Source organism: Phyllobates terribilis, unplaced genomic scaffold (genome assembly GCF_046119375.1).
Source record: "Phyllobates terribilis strain yellow unplaced genomic scaffold, ASM4611937v1 Scaffold_1__5_contigs__length_1240528914, whole genome shotgun sequence".
Lineage (NCBI taxonomy): Eukaryota > Metazoa > Chordata > Amphibia > Anura > Dendrobatidae > Phyllobates > Phyllobates terribilis.
In genome coordinates, this window is record NW_027362761.1 from 275,928,401 (window position 1) to 275,951,217 (window position 22,817).

The 22,817-nt window shown below is 40.7% G+C and overlaps 1 protein-coding gene across 2 annotated transcripts in view; it reads left to right on the forward strand.

Moving 5' to 3' along the window:
- Window positions 1-22,323, forward strand: part of KIAA1671 (KIAA1671 ortholog) — a 215,116-nt gene extending 192,793 nt beyond the window's left edge. For both annotated transcript variants that reach the window (XM_073672915.1, XM_073672907.1), the window contains 6 exons: window positions 8,042-8,267; window positions 10,792-10,963; window positions 16,974-17,089; window positions 17,541-17,704; window positions 18,366-18,447; window positions 21,801-22,323. In XM_073672915.1, coding sequence (XP_073529016.1) covers window positions 8,042-8,267; window positions 10,792-10,963; window positions 16,974-17,089; window positions 17,541-17,704; window positions 18,366-18,444 — 757 coding nt within the window. In that variant the 3' untranslated portion in view covers window positions 18,445-18,447; window positions 21,801-22,323. The remainder of the gene's footprint in view (window positions 1-8,041; window positions 8,268-10,791; window positions 10,964-16,973; window positions 17,090-17,540; window positions 17,705-18,365; window positions 18,448-21,800) is intronic.
- The last annotated feature ends 494 nt before the right edge of the window (window positions 22,324-22,817 follow it).

Consider the following 22,817-nt stretch of genomic DNA (forward strand, 5'->3'; position numbering starts at 1 on the left):
TTTATAGGTGCCTTGGCTATATAGTATGTACGTCCCCTGTGGGGTAAATCCATGCACAGTTCTACTTGTGCTGATTGTTTATAGGTGCCTTGGCTATATAGTATGTACGTCCCCTGTGGGGTAAATCCGTGCACAGTTCTACTTGTGCTGCTTGTTTATAGGTGCCTTGGCTATATAGTATGTACGTCCCCTGTGGGGTAAATCCATGCACAGTTCTACTTGTGCTGATTGTTTATAGGTGCCTTGGCTATATAGTATGTACGTCCCCTGTGGGGTAAATCCGTGCACAGTTCTACTTGTGCTGATTGTTTATAGGTGCCTTGGCTATATAGTATGTACGTCCCCTGTGGGGTAAATCCGTGCACAGTTCTACTTGTGCTGATTGTTTATAGGTGCCTTGGCTATATAGTATGTACGTCCCCTGTGGGGTAAATCCGTGCACAGTTCTACTTGTGCTGATTGTTTATAGGTGCCTTGGCTATATAGTATGTACGTCCCCTGTGGGGTAAATCCGTGCACAGTTCTACTTGTGCTGATACTACAGTCATGGCCAAAAGTTTTGAGAATGACACCAAAATTATATTTTCACATGATCTGCTGGCCTCTGGTTTTTATTAGTGTTTGTCTGATGTTTATATCACATACATAAATATAATTGCAATCATATTATGAGTACCAATAGGTTATATTGACAGTTAGAATGAGTTAATGCAGCAAGTCAATATTTGCAGTGTTGCCCCTTCTTCTTCAAGACCTCTGTAATTCTCCCTGGCATGCTCTCAATCAACTTTTGGACCAAATCCTGACTGATAGCAGTCCATTCTTGCATAATCAATGCTTGCATTTTGCCAGAATTTGTTGTTTTTTGTTTGTCCACCCGTCTCTTGATGATTGACCACAAGTTCCCAATGGGATTAAGATCTGGGGAGTTTCCAGGCCATGGACCCAAAATCTCTATGTTTTGTTCCATGAGCCATTTGGTTATCACCTTTGCTTTATGGCAAGGTGCTCCATCATGCTGGAAAAGGCATTGTTGGGCGCCAAACTGCTCTTGGACGGTTGGGAGAAGTTGCTCTTGGAGGACATTCTGGTACCATTCTTTATTCATGGCTGTGTTTTTAGGCAAGACTGTGAGTGAGCCGATTCCCTTGGCTGAGAAGCAACCCCACACATGAATGGTCTCAGGATGCTTTACAGTTGGCATGAGACAAGACTGGTGGTAGCGCTCACCTCTTCTTCTCCGAATAAGCTGTTTTCCAGATGTCCCAAACAATCGAAAAGGGGATTCATCAGAGAAAATGACTTTGCCCCAGTCCTCAGCAGTCCACTCCCTGTACCTTTTGCAGAATATCAGTCGGTCCCTGATGTTTTTTCTGGAGAGAAGTGGCTTCTTTGCTGCCCTCCTTGAAACCAGCCCTTGCTCAAAGAGTCTCCGCCTCACAGTGCGTGCAGAATTACTCACACCAGCCTGCTGCCATTCCTGAGCAAGCTCGGCACTGCTGGTAGTCCGATCCCGCAGCTGAAACAGTTTTAAGATATGGTCCTGGCGCTTGCTGGTCTTTCTTGGGCGCCCTGGAGCCTTTTTGACAACAATGGAAGCTCTCTCCTTGAAGTTCTTGATGATGCGATAGATTGTTGACTGAGGTGCAATCTTTGTAGCTGCGATACTCTTCCCTGTTAGGCCATTTTTGTGCAGTGTAATGATGGCTGCACGTGTTTCTTTAGAGATAACCATGGTTAACTGAAGAGAAACAATGATACCAAGAACCAGCCTCCTTTTAAAGTGTCCAGTGATGTCATTCTTACTTAATCATGACTGATTGATCGCCAGCCCTGTCCTCATCAACACCCACACCTGTGTTAATGGATCAATCACTAAAACGATGTTAGCTGCTCCTTTTAAGGCAGGACTGCAATGATGTTGAAATGTGTTTTGGGGGTTAAAGTTCATTTTCTGGGCAAATATTGACTTTGCAAGTACAGTAATTGCTGTTAAGCTGATCACTTTTTGACCTTCAGGAGTATATGCAAATTGCCATTACAAAAATGAAGCAGTAAACTTTGGAAAAATTACTATTTGTCTCATTCTCAATACTTTTGGCCATGACTGTATATAGGCAAGGCACCTATAAACAATGTACGTCCCCTGTGGGGTAAATCCGTGCACAGTTCTACTTGTGCTGATTGTTTATAGGTGCCTTGGCTATATAGTATGTATTTCCCCTGTGGGGTAAATCCATGCACAGTTCTACTTGTGCTGATTGTTTATAGGTGCCTTGGCCATATAGTATGTACGTCCTCTGTGGGGTAAATCCATGCACAATTCTACTTGTGCTGATTGTTTATAGGTGCCTCGCCTATATAGTATGTACGTCCCCTGTGGGGTAAATCCGTGCACAGTTCTACTTGTGCTGATACTATATAGGCAAGGCACCTATAAACAATGTACGTCCCCTGTGGGGTAAATCCATGCACAATTCTACTTGTGCTGCTTGTTTATAGGTGCCTTGGCTATATAGTATGTACGTCCCCTGTGGGGTAAATCCATGCACAATTCTACTTGTGCTGCTTGTTTATAGGTGCCTTGCCTATATAGTATATACGTCCCCTGTGGGGTAAATCCATGCACAGTTCTACTTGTGCTGATTGTTTATAGGTGCCTCGCCTATATAGTATGTACGTCCCCTGTGGGGTAAATCCGTGCACAGTTCTACTTGTGCTGATACTATATAGGCAAGGCACCTATAAACAATGTACATCCCCTGTGGGGTAAATCCGTGCACAGTTCTACTTGTGCTGATTGTTTATAGGTGCCTTGGCTATATAGTATGTACGTCCCCTGTGGGGTAAATCCGTGCACAGTTCTACTTGTGCTGATACTATATAGGCAAGGCACCTATAAACAATGTACGTCCCCTGTGGGGTAAATCCGTGCACAGTTCTACTTGTGCTGATTGTTTATAGGTGCCTTGGCTATATAGTATGTACGTCCCCTGTGGGGTAAATCCGTGCACAGTTCTACTTGTGCTGATACTATATAGGCAAGGCACCTATAAACAATGTACGTCCCCTGTGGGGTAAATCCGTGCACAATTCTACTTGTGCTGCTTGTTTATAGGTGCCTTGGCTATATAGTATGTACGTCCCCTGTGGGGTAAATCCATGCACAATTCTACTTGTGCTGATTGTTTATAGGTGCCTTGGCTATATAGTATGTACGTCCTCTGTGGGGTAAATCCATGCACAATTCTACTTGTGCTGATTGTTTATAGGTGCCTCGCCTATATAGTATGTACGTCCCCTGTGGGGTAAATCCGTGCACAGTTCTACTTGTGCTGATTGTTTATAGGTGCCTCGCCTATATAGTATGTACGTCCCCTGTGGGGTAAATCCGTGCACAGTTCTACTTGTGCTGATTGTTTATAGATGCTTTGACTATGTAGTATGTACTTTCCCTGTGGGGTAAATCCGTGCACAGTTCAAGGAAATGGAAACCTCAAGCATCTCTCTCATTTAGGGATTTGACGAAGACTGCAAGGACATCATTATAGTAGGGGTGAGAAGGGCACATTTGTGTGGTGAGGGGTATAACTGTCTCTTTTGGGTACAAACTACTATAGCGTTGGCACAGAGAGTCCTTGCTGTAAAGTTGCTCAGCATAGGAGCGTCCAACGTTCGCTTTGGTGTGTGACGGTGTCAATAAATTTGTTGTCATTTTGCTATATCCTAGATCAGTCCAGCTTCATGAACTGATTTGGGCATAGCCCTATTTAAGGCACTTGCAATATACAGTTCACCAGAGATCTTTAAGAAACCCACCCTGCAGAGTTTTTCCTTGTTTTTATTGAGTTGGCTCTTAATAATGTAGTAATAAAGGAACTCTCCAGGTAGTTGCTAGGTCGGTGTAATCTGCAGCACAGTACATTCAGGCTTGTTTAGTCTGCCTGTATTGGATAATGGCACTGTTATTGTGCTGCTGGAGTGACGGCATGCCTATAAATAGAGCCGTGACACCCATACAGCAGGGAATAAGCGGGATGTGACGTGCGGCTCCATACACTTAACTCACTGCTCCATCCAAATATTTACATGCAGCGCAGGACAGCCTCAAATATCGACTTCCCTAGTAGGACAGCGATAAAGAGGAAGGAGTCAGCCCTGAAAGAGAGCAGCTTATCTCATCATCCTTGTTTATGGGATCAGTCATGGCAGAATTCCTGACAGACACTGGGGCTGGAAATAACACTTGGGCTCAGCGCCTGCAGATCGTGGGCTGTCACCCAGAAGGCTGGGGAGGAGCAGCCAGCATTTACCTTATTCTGCGTGTAGACGAGATTGTATTCTTCATAGCACCTTCACTAGTTGGGTCTAATCTGGGCTATTTTGGTTAAACCTCTATAATCCTTGTAGCCAGGAGCCTCTGACACAGGATAGATTAAGTGTTACCTCCCGCAGGGTGCAATGACAATCCTAGCCCTAGTATAATGTCAAACACCCCCCCCCCCCATGTGTTTTTAGAGGACATCATCTTTTTTTAGATTGGGGAACTAGCAGATTGATAATTTTTCATTTGTTTATTATTTTACTAGCTGCCCTAGTGAGTAAAATAATACCGCCATCATACTCCGCAGTGCCTTACAGGCATGATCATCACAGTCCCCATTGGAGCTCACAATCTAAATTCCCTATCAGTTTGGAGTGTGGGAGGAAACCCACGCAAATACAGGGAGAACATACAAACTCCTTTCAGTATTCTTGGTGGGCTTTGTACCCAAGACCCCAGCGCTGTAAGAGTACAATGCTAGCCACTGAGCCACCTTATTTGTGCTACAAAAGATCTTAGGGTACTAGAAAAGCCGAAGTTACATCCTGTAACCAGCATAAAATTGGGCACATCCATTAAATGAATATTGTTGGGAATGTTCCGTTTTGATCATTTTTACATATACGGTAGCTGTATAAAGTATTGCTTGGATTGTTTGCAATGGCCGAGACTCAATTGTTTTATTATTCTGACCTTTTACTTCACATTTTTTTACTGATCCTATATAAACAAGGTAATTTTTTAAAAGACTGAATGTTTTTGTTTTTTTTTGTACTGTCATATTCATTCGCTTTTACTCTAATGTGCACATACTCCAATTGAAATAGATCTTCCAATAATTGATTATCGTGAGGTCAGTCTGAACACTCCACAGGAAAGCAAGGAAGCAATTCCCTGGTGGTCCCATCATGGCTTTTTTTTTCTTCCACTCTCTGCCTATTACTGTCACAATAGGTTTGATGATTGAATTGGAACCTTTTTGCATTGCAAGTGAAGTAATGATTGAATGTGATTAATCTGATTAACCCATACTCATTAGATGACACTGAAGCGGTTGATTTTGGCAGGACTGCTTGTCTATCTAATGTACATAGGGGGCTTCTTCTGCCTCCCGATGCTTCACCTATAAAGTATGTTGGATTGGGCAACTTGATTTACAACACCCTGTTCTTTTTGTCCTCCCTTATTTTGTAAAGAGTCATGATAGGGCTCTTATTGTAAATTATGGGTTCTCTTTTGTGTCTACATTTTCTATACAAATCTGGCAGAAATAAAATTGCTGCATGCTCCCTCGGATACGGTATGTACTGCAAACGCCTCCGTACCAGGGAGCTGTACAGCCACCTCACTGATGTACAGGCTCTGTGCTTCCAGCAGCCCAATAAGCTGTTACATGTACCCAAAATATTGGAGAAGGAATTGCATATTAACAGAATTCCAGCGATCCCCAGGTCTGGTTTACAGGAGGCTCACGTTACTCATTTCAGTATTCTCTTGAAGCACCCATCTGATTTAGTTAGCTGGAGATATTTTGGATTTACTACCATTATTTTCCCTGCTCAGATCAATAAGAAAAAGGGAAATGTTTTACGGTAAACTCTGCAGCTTCCTACATTTATGCTGGGTCATCGCACAGAGTATGCAGACCATTCTCCAGATCTGTGTGACTTGTCTGCCCTCTGCTGTTCACTAAGTGTATAAATAGGCATAGAGCGCGTGATACATGCGTGTATATTAAATATATTTATATATAATGTGTAGACACATACATTTATATGCATACACACACATACACACACAAATATATATATATACATCTGTGTGTGTGTACATGCATCTGTGTGTGTGTGTGTGTGTGTGTGTGTGTGTGTGTGTGTACATGCATCTGTGTGTGTGTGTGTACATGCATCTGTGTGTGTGTGTGTACATGCATCTGTGTGTGTGTACATGCATCTGTGTGTGTGTACATGCATCTGTGTGTGTGTGTGTACATGCATCTGTGTGTGTGTACATGCATCTGTGTGTGTGTACATGCATCTGTGTGTGTGTGTGTGTACATGCATCTGTGTGTGTGTGTGTGTACATGCATCTGTGTGTGTGTGTGTGTGTGTACATGCATCTGTGTGTGTGTGTACATGCATCTGTGTGTGTACGTACATGCATCTGTGTGTGTGTGTGTGTACATACATGCATCTGTGTGTGTGTGTGTACGTACATGCATCTGTGTGTGTGTACATGCATCTGTGTGTGTGTGTGTACATGCATCTGTGTGTGTACATGCATCTGTGTGTACATGCATCTGTGTGTGTACATGCATCTGTGTGTGTGTGTGTACATGCATCTGTGTGTGTGTGTGTACATGCATCTGTGTGTGTGTACATGCATCTGTGTGTGTGTACATGCATCTGTGTGTGTGTGTGTGTACATGCATCTGTGTGTGTGTGTGTGTACATGCATCTGTGTGTGTGTGTGTGTGTGTACATGCATCTGTGTGTGTGTGTACATGCATCTGTGTGTGTACGTACATGCATCTGTGTGTGTGTGTGTGTACATACATGCATCTGTGTGTGTGTGTGTACGTACATGCATCTGTGTGTGTGTACATGCATCTGTGTGTGTGTGTGTACATGCATCTGTGTGTGTACATGCATCTGTGTGTGTACATGCATCTGTGTGTGTACATGCATCTGTGTGTGTGTGTGTACATGCATCTGTGTGTGTGTGTACATGCATCTGTGTGTGTGTGTGTACGTACATGCATCTGTGTGTGTGTGTACGTACATGCATCTGTGTGTGTACGTACATGCATCTGTGTGTGTGTACGTACGTGCATCTGTGTGTGTACGTGCATCTGTGTGTGTACGTGCATCTGTGTGTGTACGTACATCTGTGTGTGTACGTACATCTGTGTGTGTACGTACATCTGTGTGTGTACGTGCATCTGTGTGTGTACGTGCATCTGTGTGTGTGTACGTATGTGCATCTGTGTGTGTGTACGTACATGCATCTGTGTGTGTACGTACATCTGTGTGTGTACATGCATCTGTGTGTGTGTACGTACATGCATCTGTGTGTGTACGTACATCTGTGTACGTACGTGCATCTGTGTGTGTACGTGCATCTGTGTGTGTACATGCATCTGTGTGTGTGTACGTATGTGCATCTGTGTGTGTGTATGTACATGCATCTGTGTGTGTACATACATGCATCTGTGTGTGTCCGTGCATGTGTGTGTGTGTGTGTACATACATCTGTGTGTGTGTACATGCATCTGTGTGTGTACGTACATCTGTGTGTGTGTGTACGTACATCTGTGTGTGTGTGTACGTACATCTGTGTGTGTGTGTACATGCATCTGTGTGTGTGTGTGTACATGCATCTGTGTGTGTGTGTGTACATGCATCTGTGTGTGTGTGTGTACATGCATCTGTGTGTATATATTATACACACAATTATTATTGTGCCATTTTTTCTCTGGCGCTTTACATGTGAAAGGGATATACATAATAAAAAACAAGTACAACAATCTTGAGCGATACAAATCACTGAGTGGTACAGGAGGAGAGAGGACCCTGCCCGCTAGGGCTCACAGTTTACAAATATATATATAGATATAGGTATAGAGAGAGGCAGAGGCATTAAACAATTAAATTGTAAAGAATGATATGGCAGTTGTAGTAAATGCACTATTCTTATTATTCACCTTCTCCGTTGCAGCTTTGTCCAAGAATCTTCATCATACGATAACATCAGCACCCGGAAGCAGCAGTCCCACAGCCGCTTGTCCTCACTGTCCCACACTGAGACTGACCAGCATGATTCTATCACTGAGGTCCATGATGGAAGTCTGGATAGATCAAGCATGGATCTTGATTCCACCGATGGCACAGCGAGCACACCGTCTTTTCATGAAGCCAAAGCATCTGATTTCTCTTTCATGGATGTAAGAAGCATCATTTGGAATTCATGGAAATGGGAGCAACATCATCATTTCTTTTAACCAATTATAATGTTTTATTGTTATTTTGGGTTGGTTCGCAATATCCTATTAGAAACTAAAGAGGGGGGGAGGTCTGTGTTGCTGATGTTGGCCTCAATTTTGAAAACAGCTTCTCAATTTTGTCATGGTCATAATTCTATATTAGTTTAACAATGTTTGTGTGGTGTGTCTGGAATTTCATAGTAGTTTTACTGCTTGGTACTGCTTCCTCGATAGCTGTCCGCAGGCAGGAAGTCCCATCAGAGCAGCCAATCAGCATCTATGGTATGTGACTTCCCCTTCCTCCGCTTATTTCTGGCATTGGAACCTGGAGAACACAGGAGAATGTGCACTTGATATAAGACTTCACAAAAACACAATATGTGCCTCACCATGCATTTAATCCATCCTGCTGCTCATATCTTCTGGGCTCAAACCCACAATACCGTGACTCTCAGCCAGTATACATAAAGAGAAAGTGGGAAAAGTCTCCAATAAAAAATAATTCTCACTTTATTTGTGCAAAATATTAAAATATATAAAAGTCCATGATAGCGGAGATTCAATCTCGACTCCTTTCTGGCTTACACCCTTAGTGATAACAGAATGCATCATGGTACAAGCTTAAAAACATGCAGCAGCCAATCATGGTACAGATTTAACGAATTGATAGATTCAAAACATATGGACAGGGAATCCGATCTAACATAAGTGTAACACACATAAATACAGAGCATATAACACCCGTCCTTTTTTTTAAACAATAAGGCGTATCAGAAATAACAGAGAAAAAACAACCACAAAAAATGACCAATTACAGAGGAAAAAAATCAAAATATGTAAATAAAAAAATCTAAATATTTAAATAGAAAATCTGCATCCAAAAAATCAGAATGTTTAAATAGAAAATCTATATGCAGAAAATAAGGATATTCAAATGGAAAATCTGAATACAGAAAGTCAGGATGTTCAAATGGAAAATCTGTATACAGAAAATAAAATGTTCAAATGAAAAATCTAAATTTTTAATCTAGATTTTTCATTTGAACATTTTATTTTCTGTATTCAGATTTTCCATTTGAATATCCTTATTTTCTGCATATAGATTTTTCATTTTAACATTCTGATTTTTTTTACATACAGATTTTTTTTTTAATATCCTGATTTTCTGCATACTGATTTTTCCTTTGAACATTCTGATTTTTTACATACAGATTTTTTTTTTTTTAATATCCTGATTTTCTGCATACAGATTTTCTATTTGAACATTCTGATTTTTTTGTATGCAGATTTCTATTTAAATATTTAGATTTTTTATTAACATATTTTGATTTTTTTCCTCTGTAATTGGTGATTTTTTGTGTTTTTTTTCTCTGTTATTTCTGATACGCCTTATTGTTTAAAAAAAAGGACGGGTGTTATATGCTCTGTATTTATGTGTGTTACACTTATGTTAGATCGGATTCCCTGTCCATATGTTTTGAATCTATCAATTCGTTAAATCTGTACCATGATTGGCTGCTGCATGTTTTTAAGCTTGTACCATGATGCATTCTGTTATCACTAAGGGCGGAAGCCAGAAACGCGTCGAGATTGCATCTACGCTATCATGGACTTTTATATATTTTAATACTTTGCACACATAAAGTGAGAATTATTTTTATTGGAGACTTTTCCCACTTTCTCTTTATGTACACTTGATATAAGAGTACACAAAGGGTGCAAATCTAGTGATCCTCATCTATAATCCTAACTTGTTCTGCTAAGTAGTTTGATAGAAGCTTTACCGGAAACTGAAGATTTGCTTCTATGAAGATGTGAAAGCCTTGTGCTTTTTTGTTCCACCAGTGATTTTTTTTGTCCAGGTTATCAAACCAATATACCACATTTTTGTCCATTTCTGAGAATCCAGTGTTTTAGATCAGTGTTTCCCAAACTCCAGTCCTCACGGCCCCCCACAGGTCATGTTTTCAGGATTTCCATAGAATTGCACAGGTGAGAGAATTACTGATGTCTTGATGATACTTCCACCACCTGGACAATACAAAGGAAATCCTGAGAACATGACACGTTGGGGGCCATGAGGACTGGAGTTTGGGAAACACTGTTTTGGACTGACCTACCATAGACTTGGGCAGTAACCTAACTAGTAGATGAAATCATCTGATCTCATGACTTGTTCTTCACTGGCCCTAGCACAACCTTACTGATGCTCATTAGCTTAATTCTTATAAATTAACTTTTTATGTCCAAGTATGATAGACGTAAGTGTTCTTACATTTTTTACAGTCAAAAATCAAATTCCATTAATTTCATTACTGCTGACGAGTGCAAAACAAAAGAATCCTTGTTTGGACCAGTTGTAATATTTAACTCGCATGTCCTGCAGTACTAATTCATTTAACTACTATTTCGAGGTTCTTTTACCAGTTGTAAAGTTACTTGGAGCAGAGCCATTGCAGTTAAACCTCTTTTGTTTCCTTCACAGCAAACTTCAGTCTTAGACTCCACGGCACTCAAGAACAGGGTTCAACTAAGTCGGAAGAGCCAGCGTCGTGCACCTAGCCAGTCACAGCGCAGAAGTCGACTTTTGCTGTCCAGCAGCCAACTAGCAGTGATAGAGGATACAGACAGTCCTTGGATGTTCACTGATACCACAGGTAATTGCCGATCCAGAGCCTCAGCTGTACTTGATGATTGGAATCGGTCACTATTTTAGGACTGGCAAACCCATTCACCACAAATACTCCATCCCACTGTCCATTCCAATCATTGGGACAAGTACTCCTTTACACGAAGTGCACTGTCTTATAATAGAGATATCACAGCTCACCTTACATCTGCACAATATTGATCTCCTGCCCTGCACTGATCTGTATGATCAATGCTGGAGGAAGTGGAAGCTGAACATGATCAGATTGAGGCAGACAGAACTCATTCAGTAACTCCTGCACATCCTATGACCACTTTTCCAATAACCCTTTAACTATTAAAAGGAATCTGTCAGCAGGTTATTGCTATGTAATCTGAGAGCACCACAATGCAGGCAGAGAGAGTGATTTAAGGGATGTCTCACTTACCAGGCTGTGTGTTTTTGTTTCGTTAAAATCAGTGTTTTATCAACAGGAGATTTTCACTAGAGGACTGGCTGTCTAGTGCCTCCAAGTCCAACTACGTTCCCACAACTGATTAGCAGCTTTCTATCAATATACAACTTGCACAGAAAGCTCCAAATCAGTGGTGTGTGCGGGGTTACACAGGGCTGAACATTCCTAGCTCTGCTAGGTCTGCAGCAGAGAATCCTGTGAGTCTGTCACAAATGCTGCACTCAGTAAATTAAGTGATACATTACTGGAATCAGGGTCACTGTCCCTATATCATGCTGCAGTGAGATTACATAGCAAAAACATGCTGACATTCCCTTTTAAGCATTGTATTGCAGTATTTGGGGATTCAGTGGTAGTATTATGTGGGAAATATATTGCAGTATTTTTTTTTTAGGAATATTATTTGACATATTGTGGCAGTAACCAGGTATAAAACGGTTTCTGGTTTGAAAGGTAGTGGTTTGGCTTGTTCATAGGAGTAGAATCCATTAATGTTTCTCATCCTCCCAGGGTTGCAAACAGCTAAATAGTCAATACCAGCTGTAAATTGCAATATAAATGTGATGGATCATAGTTTATGGATTTCTGCCACAGTAATCGTCAGTCTTACACCACAAAACTGAAGAACGTGTTTGCCCGTCCCCATAAACATTACCAAATTGGAGGATAACTTGCTAACTTAGTCACATATATTTGTACTTGATTGATCTTTTTTTGCTTTTTAGATGGCTATGAATGAAAAGTATCTTTCCAAATCTAAAGCCTAGTGTCTGTGTTGTCTATACTCAAGTAGACTAGAGCCCAACTCTATCCGCTTTCACCAGAATTCTTGCATAAAACTGCTTGAAATGTTTCAAAAATTTTTGTGACTTTGAATTTTTATACCACCTCCAGCCAGCTCTGTAAACTTTTTGAAAATGCAGCAGAGCTTAGGTGGAGTGTAGACAGCTGACATATACCTAATAGTTTACGGCAAAAAAATGACATAAATTTCGACAGAAATGTAAATTTCTTGCAGTAGCACACGACAACTGAAAGATTGGGCCAAACTCATCGGGAGGCGAATCCATCTCGTTGAAGGTTGAGCAGCCAATCTTGTTGAAGATTGAGCCTTGATCAATCTGGGCCTATATATCTTTATTCCTGACACCCATCTTTTTTGAATAATGCCTCATTCAGATGTTTTTTATCTACTAATTCTATCCCTCTTTTTTATTACTCATTATAGCCTTTGGGACTGTTCACATATCTGTTCTTTTTTGTGGACCAAGTGGTCTGCGTAAAAAATGGAGACATGTCTGATTTTGACCAAGTCTTGCTTTTGTCTTGCAAGCAATAATAGCCATAGACTAGACTGGAGACCCCATGGGCAACGTTATAATGAGGCCTTCACAGAGGAATGTAACACCAGTTCTACTTCCAGGATTATGGTATGGGGTAGCCGGACCCCTCTAGTCTTTATTGTACACTATCAGTTTGGCGTTGCATCAATTGGGTCGTGGAACTAGTGGTACAATCATTTATCCAAAGTGTCCCAACAGCATTTTACCAACACAATGCCAGGCCCATGTTGCTCATGCTACTGTGAGCAGCCTGCATAGCCTAAAAGTGCTACCATGACCTACAGCATATCCGGACTCCTCTCCCATCGAGCACATCAAGGACGTCTTTGTCCAGCAGTCACTGCCAGCAGCAGATCTTGATTTGTGTGCCCAAGTGATTCAGCACGGCAGAATATTTCTCTGACAAATTTGCATTAATGTACTGTACATAAAATTTTGGCAAGCTTTTTAAATGTGTTGCTTTAGGCTGTGTGCCCACGATGCGTTTTTGATGCGTATTTTCAGCGGGTAAACGCTCCAGAAATGCATTGCATACCTTATCCCATGACTTCCTATGACATTCTGCAAGTTCTGTGCACATGGTCAGGATTTTTTCTGCACAGATTTTACTCGCAGAAAAAATACGGACATGACCAATTCTTGTGCGTTTCTGCATGCGTATTTGTCTATACAATGCATTGGAAAAACGCAGGGCAAATACGCATGCAAATACGTGTCAAAAACGCATGTAAAAACAGCATGCGTTTTTCTGCAAAGGAGATGCAGAAATGCTCAGGAAAATTTCTGCTTCATTTCTGCATCGTGGGCACTAAGCCTTATTTATCTTGAATTGATTTTCACTTGCAGCTGCCATTAAGGTACATACTCACTTGGTAGGAGAAATGAACACTAAATACACATAGTAACATTGTCATGGACAAAGTGCGGACAGCCCAAGGGATTTTTGCAGTGGCACCCGCATCATGCAGCCGCCCAGCGTCTCACTTTCACTGAGATCTGCATTCTCAGGATGCAGATACCGGTGAACGCAGTGATGCTGTCAGCTCCCTGTTCCATCATTGACCTATGTGTCAGAGAGCGCAGCCGGCGCAATGACGTCATTACATCGCGCCAGCTATGCCTCAGTACACAGCGCAGATCGGAGCAGGGGGTTAACGGGGTTAGGTGAGACGTTTTATTTTTTTTTACATCATTCTGCAGAAAAAGAGGGGTGGTAGTGGGACTTTATACTGTTTAAGGGGCTGTGTGGGGACATCATTCTGAATGGGGGGCTGTATGGGGGCATAATACTGTGTAAGGGGGCTGTGTGTGGATATTATGTTGCATGGGGGCTGTGGGGACATAATACTTTGTAGTGAAGCTTTGTGGGGATGTGATGCTATGTAGCTGTGTAGAGGGGCTGTGTGGTGACATCATACTGTGTGGTGACATCATACTGTGTGGGAACATCATTCTGAATAGGGGGCTGTATGGGGGCATAATACTGTGTAAGGGGGCTGTGTGTGGATATTATGTTGCATGGGCGCTGTGGGGACATAATACTTTGTAGTGAAGCTTTGTGGGGATGTGATACTATGTAGCTGTGTAGAGGGGCTATGTGGTGACATCTTACTGTGTGGGAACATCATACTGTGAATACCAGAATACACATTACTATAAGCCCTATTGTAACATATATTATCAATAGGAGTTAGTCAACAGACTTAATTCTGCTCAATATTAAGTGATAAAAAATTGTATGAAACAATACTAATAAGCAGAATTAAGTTTGGCCGGTTGGTTCTGCCCTGCACAACAGTCACACTATATCACATGGCCCCGTGGGAGAATTAATTGCCTACTCCTGGTATAACACATTGTAAAACAGCATGCAATGGTTATTAAACAACCAATATAACCTCATAGCCAATAAGAATTTATAGCTGTTTTCTCAAAAAACTTAAGTACGTAACCTTATAGAGGTGACCAAGGAATCTGCAGACCATATCCAAATATAAACATATGTAATTTTATTACGTGTTACAAACAAAGTACAACAGTACTACTATGACATGCTATATATAGGAGAAAAAGGGGGGAAGAAAGGAAAAGGAAAAACTCCTTTGACATTGAAGCCTCAATAAATGCACTGCAAGTCAAATGGATGTCATTGAGTGAGGCAAGCTATAGTATAAGACTATAGAATACAGCATTGTAGACAAATGGCAGCAAAACATTCAACCTCCCAAAAATACCTTGAGACATCCTGGTCTATAGACGAGGCATGCAGAAATCTCAAGCGCGTTTCACAGCTGGACTGCAGTTTTGTCAGGTATCATTTGTGAAATAGTCATACCATATAAAAGAATCATGTAGACAGAACTCTGTATTGTGGCTTCATGTAGGACCCAAGGGGCTGACACAATTTCTAAAACCTTGCACTTGACATAAAACAGTGCATCAGTTAGTGTTTTACCTTCTTTACAGTATACAGTGGGTACGGAAAGTATTCAGACCCCTTTAAAGTTTTCACTCTTTGTTTCATTGCAGCCATTTGGTAAATTCTAAAAAGTTCATTTTTTTTTCTCATTAAAGTACACTCTGCACCCCATCTTGACTGGAAAAAAAACAGAAATGCAGACATTTTTGCAAATTTATTAAAAAAGAAAAACTAAAATATCACATGGTCATAAGTATTCAGACCCTTTGCTCAGTATTGAGTAGAAGCACCCTTTTGAGCCTTTTGGCATTTTTTATACACGCCACCCCATAATATATGCTTTGTTGTCTGAGATGTCCATTTTTTGTTTTTTCTACAAATTTTTAAAAGGATTTGCCAATAAAGATTGTTGAATTTTAATTAATTGCCCGGTGTGTTGAGCTGGATCCATCTTCACTTCCTCAACAAGTTTTTCACACCTGGATTTGGGGAACCTCTGCCATTCTTCCTTGCAGATCCTCTCCAGTTCCGTCAGGTTAGATGATGAACATTGGTGGACAGCAATTTTCAGGTCTCTCCAGAGATGCCCAATTGGGTTTAGGTCAGGGCTCTGGCTGGGCCAGTCAAGAATGGTCACAGAGTTGTTCTGAAGCCACTCCTTTGTTATTTTAGCTGTGTGCTTAGGGTCATTGTCTTGTTGGAAGGTGAACCTTTGGCCAAGTCTGAGGTCCAGAGCAATCTGGAAGAGGTTTTCATCCAGGATATCTCTGTACTTGGCCGCATTCATGTTTCCTTCAATTGCAACCAGTCATCCTGTCCCTGCAGCTGAAAACACCCCCATAGCATGATGCTGCCACCACCATGTTTCACTGCTGGGATTGTATTGGGCAGCTGATGAGCAGTGCCTGGTTTTCTCCACACATACCGCTTAGAATTATCACCAAAAAGTTCTATCTTTGTCTCATCAGACCAGAGAATCTTATTTCTCATAGTCTGGGAGTCCTTCATGTGTTTTTGAGCAAACTCTATGCGGGCTTGCATATGTCTTGCTCTGAGGAGAGGCTTCCGTCGGGCCACTCTGCCATAAAGGCCCGACTGGTGGAGGGCTGCAGTGATAGTTGACTTTGTGGAACTTTCTACCATCTCTCTACTGCATCTCTGGAGCTCAGCCACAGTGATCTTGGGGTTCTTCTTTACCTCTCTCACCAAGGCTCTTCTCCCACGATTGCTCAGTTTGGCTGGACGGTCAGGTCTAGGAAGACTTCTGGTGGTCCCAAACTTCTTCCATTTAAGGATTATGGAGGCCACTGTGCTCTTTGGAACCTTGAGTAATGCAGAAATGTTTTTGTAACCTTGGCCAGATCTGTGCCTTGCCACAATTCTGTCTCTGAGCTCCTTGGCAGTTCCTTTGAGCTCATGATTCTCATTTGGTCTGACATGCACTGTGAGCTGTGAGGTCTTATGTAGACAGGTTTGTGTCTTTCCAAATCAAATCCTATCAGTTTAATTAAACACAGCTGGACTCCAATGAAGGAGTAGAACCATCTCAAGGAGGATCACAAGGAAATGGACAGCATGTGACTTAAATATGAGTGCCTGAGCAATATTTCTGTTTTTTTTTTCAGTCAAGATGGGGTGCAGAGTGGACTTTAATGATAAAAAAAATATTAACTTTTTAGAATTTACCAAATGGCTGCAATGAAACAAAGAGTGAAAATTTAAAGGGGTCTGTATACTTTCCGTACCCACTGTATCTCTGGACACAGATTAGAATTATTATTGTGACTTTTCTGTATTTTAGATGAGAAACCTGAGAAAAAGGATGAAGTTGATGCGGAAGAAGAAAAGCCTCAAAGGTCTTCACTACCGTCTCAGAGGATGCCAATGTTTCCTGGAATGGATCACTCCACTCTAATGGTAAGTGAATCGGTTGTGATTGATAATATTTTAAGCACTTTTTTGTTTGGTGCAATTTGGCTATGAAGTTATGGCCTTGTATGTATCGAAAACACTGTTGACATGAATTACATCAGTTTTCACTTATAAGCACATACATTTACTATCCTACAAGCTAGTTAGGAGGAAGATATTGATGTGTATGATGATTTGAGCACAGGTTTTCACATGAAAAATTATACTTTTTTGCGCTTTGCCGTGCCAAGGAACTCTTGTCGCCATTGTACAAAACTAGTGCAGAGAAAATGTGGTTGGGTTACCAGTCGAAGTCAATCAGATTAATTCTCCGAGGTTCTTTAGAAAATGTCATTTATAAAATCTAACTAGTTGTCATGGGAAACTTTTTTGTTGCTTTTTTTTTTTCAATATTATCTCCAATTGTATAATCATAATAATTTTTTATGTTCAATAGGCCCAACTTCGGAAAAGGCAAGAGACAGAGAGCAGTAGCGAATCTTCAACTCAGCCTTCTTCACCTCAGTCTTCTGCTCAACCTTCAAGGTCGCCAAAATCTCCTCTCCCACAAGGAACACTGGGTGTCAAACTCTTGCCAACCTCTGCGGACATACAAGACAGGTTAATTGTCCCTGATTTTTCTGTATGTTGCCAGCTGATGGCTATTTCCCCAATCATGAATGTTTTGGTATGGTAAGATCAGGATGCACGGCTGTCACAGCCCCTCTATTTTGCGGGACGTGAGCCAAGTTGTTTCCTTTCATGATAGATGTCCTTTAATTATAAATTGTTTGCATGTTCCTCTGAGGGTGCATTTATCCTGGCCGATTGTGAATGAGCGTTTCTAGCAATGCTCTTTTCCCGATAATCACCATTATAAAACACTCGATCATCTGGTAAAAAGATTCTTAAACTTGTTAAAAAAAATGATCGTCCTTGGCAGCACATCGCCCTGTGTAAACTGGACATGTGCTGCCAAAACCTGTCTGTTTCTGTGCACTGAATGATCGATACTTTGTGCATGGGAAGTGCGGTCGGCCTGTCTAAACTGGCTATTAAACGACTGCCGATCTGCAAATATAAGGCTAATTGGTGGTTATTGAAAGACCACCATCAGCTAGTGGAAATCAATGTCATGACTGAGGCCAGTTTTAGCATATTGGGGCTTGACCTATGTTTCAATTCGACAATGAATCCCATATTCCCAATCTAGCTGTAAAGATAAAACCTCGGACAAATTGCATGATAGAACGTGAGCATATATCTATTTCTTGGCTTCCAGAGGGGCAAGTGAATCCCCACAGTGGTTAAAGGAGCTGAAATCAAAGAAGAGACAGAGCCAGTATGAGAACCACAGTTAACAGGTATGCTTGTATGATACCCTTAAAAAATGTAGTGTAAAATGCAGTGTTTAGTGCCTGAATTGCAGGGGACAAAATAAAGTAAAAGGCATTTTCAGACAATTTGCCACTAGAAGACACCCCTTTAAATTAAAGTATGTACGTTATACCATAATGCAACAATGCATCATTATAAATGGTATATCTACAGTAATCTTTGATTTTATGATCCATTTACCTAAAAAAAAACTTCAGAAACATGTGAACGAATAATGAAATCCCCTTTTTCATGCACGAGATGTGGATTAAAAGAGTTTGCACCAAAATCTGTGTGAAATCCATGCTATATACATTCAAATCTTCCTCTGTTGCGCTGAACAAACTGCCTGTAGGTATGGGAACACCAGTAAGAGAGAACCCATCACCTGTCTGTGACTGCCCTTTTTAGTTCAGAAAATATTGGGCAGCCTCAGACTGATGATTTTATTAAATATCAGTGCCTAACAAAAATGACCAGGATCCCACAACTTTTGTAATCACACTCTTTGAATTAAACTAGTGCTGCATCGTTTACCAAGCGCTTACCAGTCAGTAATATCATAAGCGCTTTTTACCTATCGGTTACGGCTTAGTAGAAGATGCGGCAGCTCTGGTTTAGTTCGCAGCGTGAGATCTTAGGCTTTCTCAGTGAGGGGTCCTGTGGTGCTGTGGAGGGTTGTGGGATCTCTCTCTATTTGCCAGGTTCCCAGGACCTAGAAGTTCACACCCGACTTTTGATAGACAGTTATCACTTATTAATAAAAGGGCCTCTGTAATAAAATAATCTGTGGCTGCCCACTGTTTCCTTAAAGGAAATCTGTCATCAGTTTTTTGCCACTTAATATGCGAACAGTTTAATATAGAGACAGAGACCATGATTCCCTTATGTGTCACTTACTGGGCTGCTTGCTGTAGTTTTGATAAAATCGCCATTTTATCAGCAGGAGATTATCACTAGAGAACTGGTAAAACTGTTGCCATGTAGTTCTCCATGTTCATGAGCTCTGTATAACCCCACCCCTGCCTCTGATTGGCAGCTTTCTGCCTATGCACAGTGTACACAGAAAGCTGTCAATCAGTGGCGTGGGCAGGGTTATACAGAGCTCAACAGTCAGAGAACTGGTAACTTTACAGCAAATAAAACCGTGATTTATGAAAACTGCAGCAAGCCACCCAGTAAGTGACACGTATCCTACATCTGAGAGAAGCATAATGTAGGGGCAAACACCTGCCGACAGATTCCTTTTAATTAAAATGAATAGCCACAGACTGAGGATGGATACTTTTTAAAGAACCCCCCCAAAATGACAAAAGCCCCTTAGTTTGCTTATTATTGGTGTGTTTTTTTTTTTTTTTTATTCAGTTTAAGCTAACGACTACACATATAGGCATAAGAAGTCAATCTTTATCAGTACATGATTAAAAATGAGAACACATAAGATGGTGGTGAAACGCAACCTTTTCCGGGGATGTGAAAAATTTCATATAAAATTGGCCTATTTGGGGTATTTACGGGCTTACACTGTGTTCCAAATTATTATGCCAATATTATTTTCTCAGATTTTCCCAAATTAGCTATATGAATTGCAGTCATTGTAATTTTCCAGTCAAATAACTATTAGAGTACAATTGAAAGGTTTTTGTACAAACTGCCTAAGATAACAGTATATTTTTTAAAAAATAAACTCAAACTGCACTCAAAATGCATGTTCCAAATTATTATGCACAGCAGAGTTTTCAACCTTTTCATTTTAATAAAGAACAAAAAATGTTCATTTTTGAAATTATAAGCATTAGCAGGTTATTACAAACTGAAATCAAACAGTTTTCAACTCAAAACTTTACTCTAGGTCATGTTACATTTGCACATGGATGGTTTCTGCTTCAATTGTTTTGCATGAGGACAGAATACCCTCCCAGAGCTGTTGCTTAGATGTGAACTGCCTCCCGCCATCATAGACACTCCTTTTGATGATGCTCCAGAGGTTCTCAATGGGGTTGAGGTCAGGGGAGCATGGGTGCCACACCATAAGTTTGTCCCCTTTTATGCCCATAGCAGCCAGAGATGCAGATGTGTTATGTGCAGCATGAGACGGTGCATTATCATGCATGAAAATGATCTTGCTGCGGAATGCACGGTTCTTCTTTTTGAACCATGGAAGGAAGTGCTGTTTGAGAAACTCAACATACATTATGGAGTTCATCTTTACCCCTTCAGGGATCCTAAAAGGGCCGACAATCTCTCTCCCCATGATTCCAGCCCAAAACATTACTCCACCTCCTCCTTGTTAGCGCTGTAGCCGTGTTTGCATGGGGTGTCCATCAACCAGCCATCCTCCACTCCATCCATCTGGACCATCAAGATCATTTCATGCATGATAATGCCCCGTCTCATGCTGCACATAACACATCTGCATCTCTGGCTGCTATGGGCATAAAAGGGGACAAACTTATGGTGTTGCACCTATGCTCCCCTGACCTCAACCCCATTGAGAACCTCTGGAGCATCATCAAAAGGAGTGTCTATGATGGCGGGAGGCAGTTCACATGTAAGCAACAGCTCTGGGAGGGTATTCTGTCCTCATGCAAAACAATTGAAGCAGAAACCATCCAAAACCTGACAAATTCAATGGACGAGAGAGTTCAGAAGCTCCTTTCGAACAAGGGGTCCTATGTGCAAATGTAACATCACCTAGAATAAAGTTTTGAGTTGTTTGATTTCAGTTTGTAATAACCTGCTAATGCTTATAATTTCAAAAATGACCATTTTTTTGTTCTTTATTAAAATGAAAAGGTTGAAAACTCTGCTGTGCATAATAATTTGGAACATGCATTTTGAGTGCAGTTTGAGTTTTTTTAAAAAATATACTGTTATCATAGGCAGTTTGTACAAAAACCTTTCAATTGTACTCTAATAGTTATTTGATTGGAAAATTACAATGACTGCAATTCATATAGGTAACTTGGGAAAATCTTAGAAAATATTATTTGCATAATAATTTGGAACACAGTGTATAAATAAATATGAATGGCAAAAACATATTAATAAGTGCATCAGAGTGCAGTAATAAATAAATGCAAAGGTTATAATATCATAAATAGAAGTGTGCATATTTAATAAAATACACAAAAATGGTGAAGAAGATCTCTGATGAACTGTTTATTTGCCTAAGATGGGTAGTAAGCCAACGTGAAGCGTTTTGTGTTGCTGCTTCATCTGGGGGTGTTTAGGTATGGAATGGAGCTCATACATATAGTCTAAAGGCCTTTAATTTTTCTTTTGAGATATTATTTTATGTTGGTTAACCCTGAAAATTCTATGTATTTTTTTTTTTTAGATCCAACACTCAACCAGAAGAGGGCACAGCAGTTTAACATAAGCCTTAATCCACCCAGCCCTACAGATGCACACCTTTCTGCTGTCTTGCTTCATCTCAACTGCAACGTGTTCTGTGCCTTCCCATTTTTGCGGAAAAAAAGCTGCTTAGTACTTACACAGATACAAACAAAAATGTATTTTATTGTAGAAGAGATATGTCACTTTAAAACTGAAAAGGATACCTACTTGAAACAGAGCTGTACAAAAGCCAAAGGTCATGCCTCCCGATGACCTATTGATATGGAGGGAATCAGGACAGTGGCCGCTAGCGTCTGTCAGTGGAGCGAATGTGTACTCATCATGTTCTGTATGCGGAAGACTCTATGTAGAATGAATGGGGGGGGGGGAAGACTGACTTTTGTATTTGTTTATGGAAAAAAAATCAATTTCACAAATGAATTTATCTTTTATGTCGCTTAGAATATTGTAATTCACTATCCAGATGATTTATTCGTCCCAGAGTATATAAATATATATATATATAAAGAACAAAATGTTTACTGCCAATAACAACAAAAAATGCTTGACTACTTTTGTAAAATAATTTTTAAAAATTGTTAATAGGAAAGAGAATGTCAGAATGAACACATGGTATTTTCTGCTGTTTTCCTTGCTTTTATTTTGGCCTCTGCACAATACTGTTTTACTGTTGAATAGAAGCTTTCTGTTCTCATGGACCTTGGTTAGAACACTATTTCAGTTTTTTTTTTTAATATAGGTTATCATTGGCTACCCATCCTTCTTCTTTTTGCTTCCATGATGCACACTGTAACGATTCCCATAATATAAGCATGGTTTTACATATCCCGCAGCTCCATGTTCTGCTCTGCATGACCCAATAGATTCAGATCCTTTGTCAGTGTCTTTCATATACCGGTTTGCTCCCCTCGGGGTACGGGGTATACACATCTTCTGTCTGATCACTTGATTTCTGCATGTTTCGGAGTCTGATCTTGTACTTGTGCCTATGTGTGCA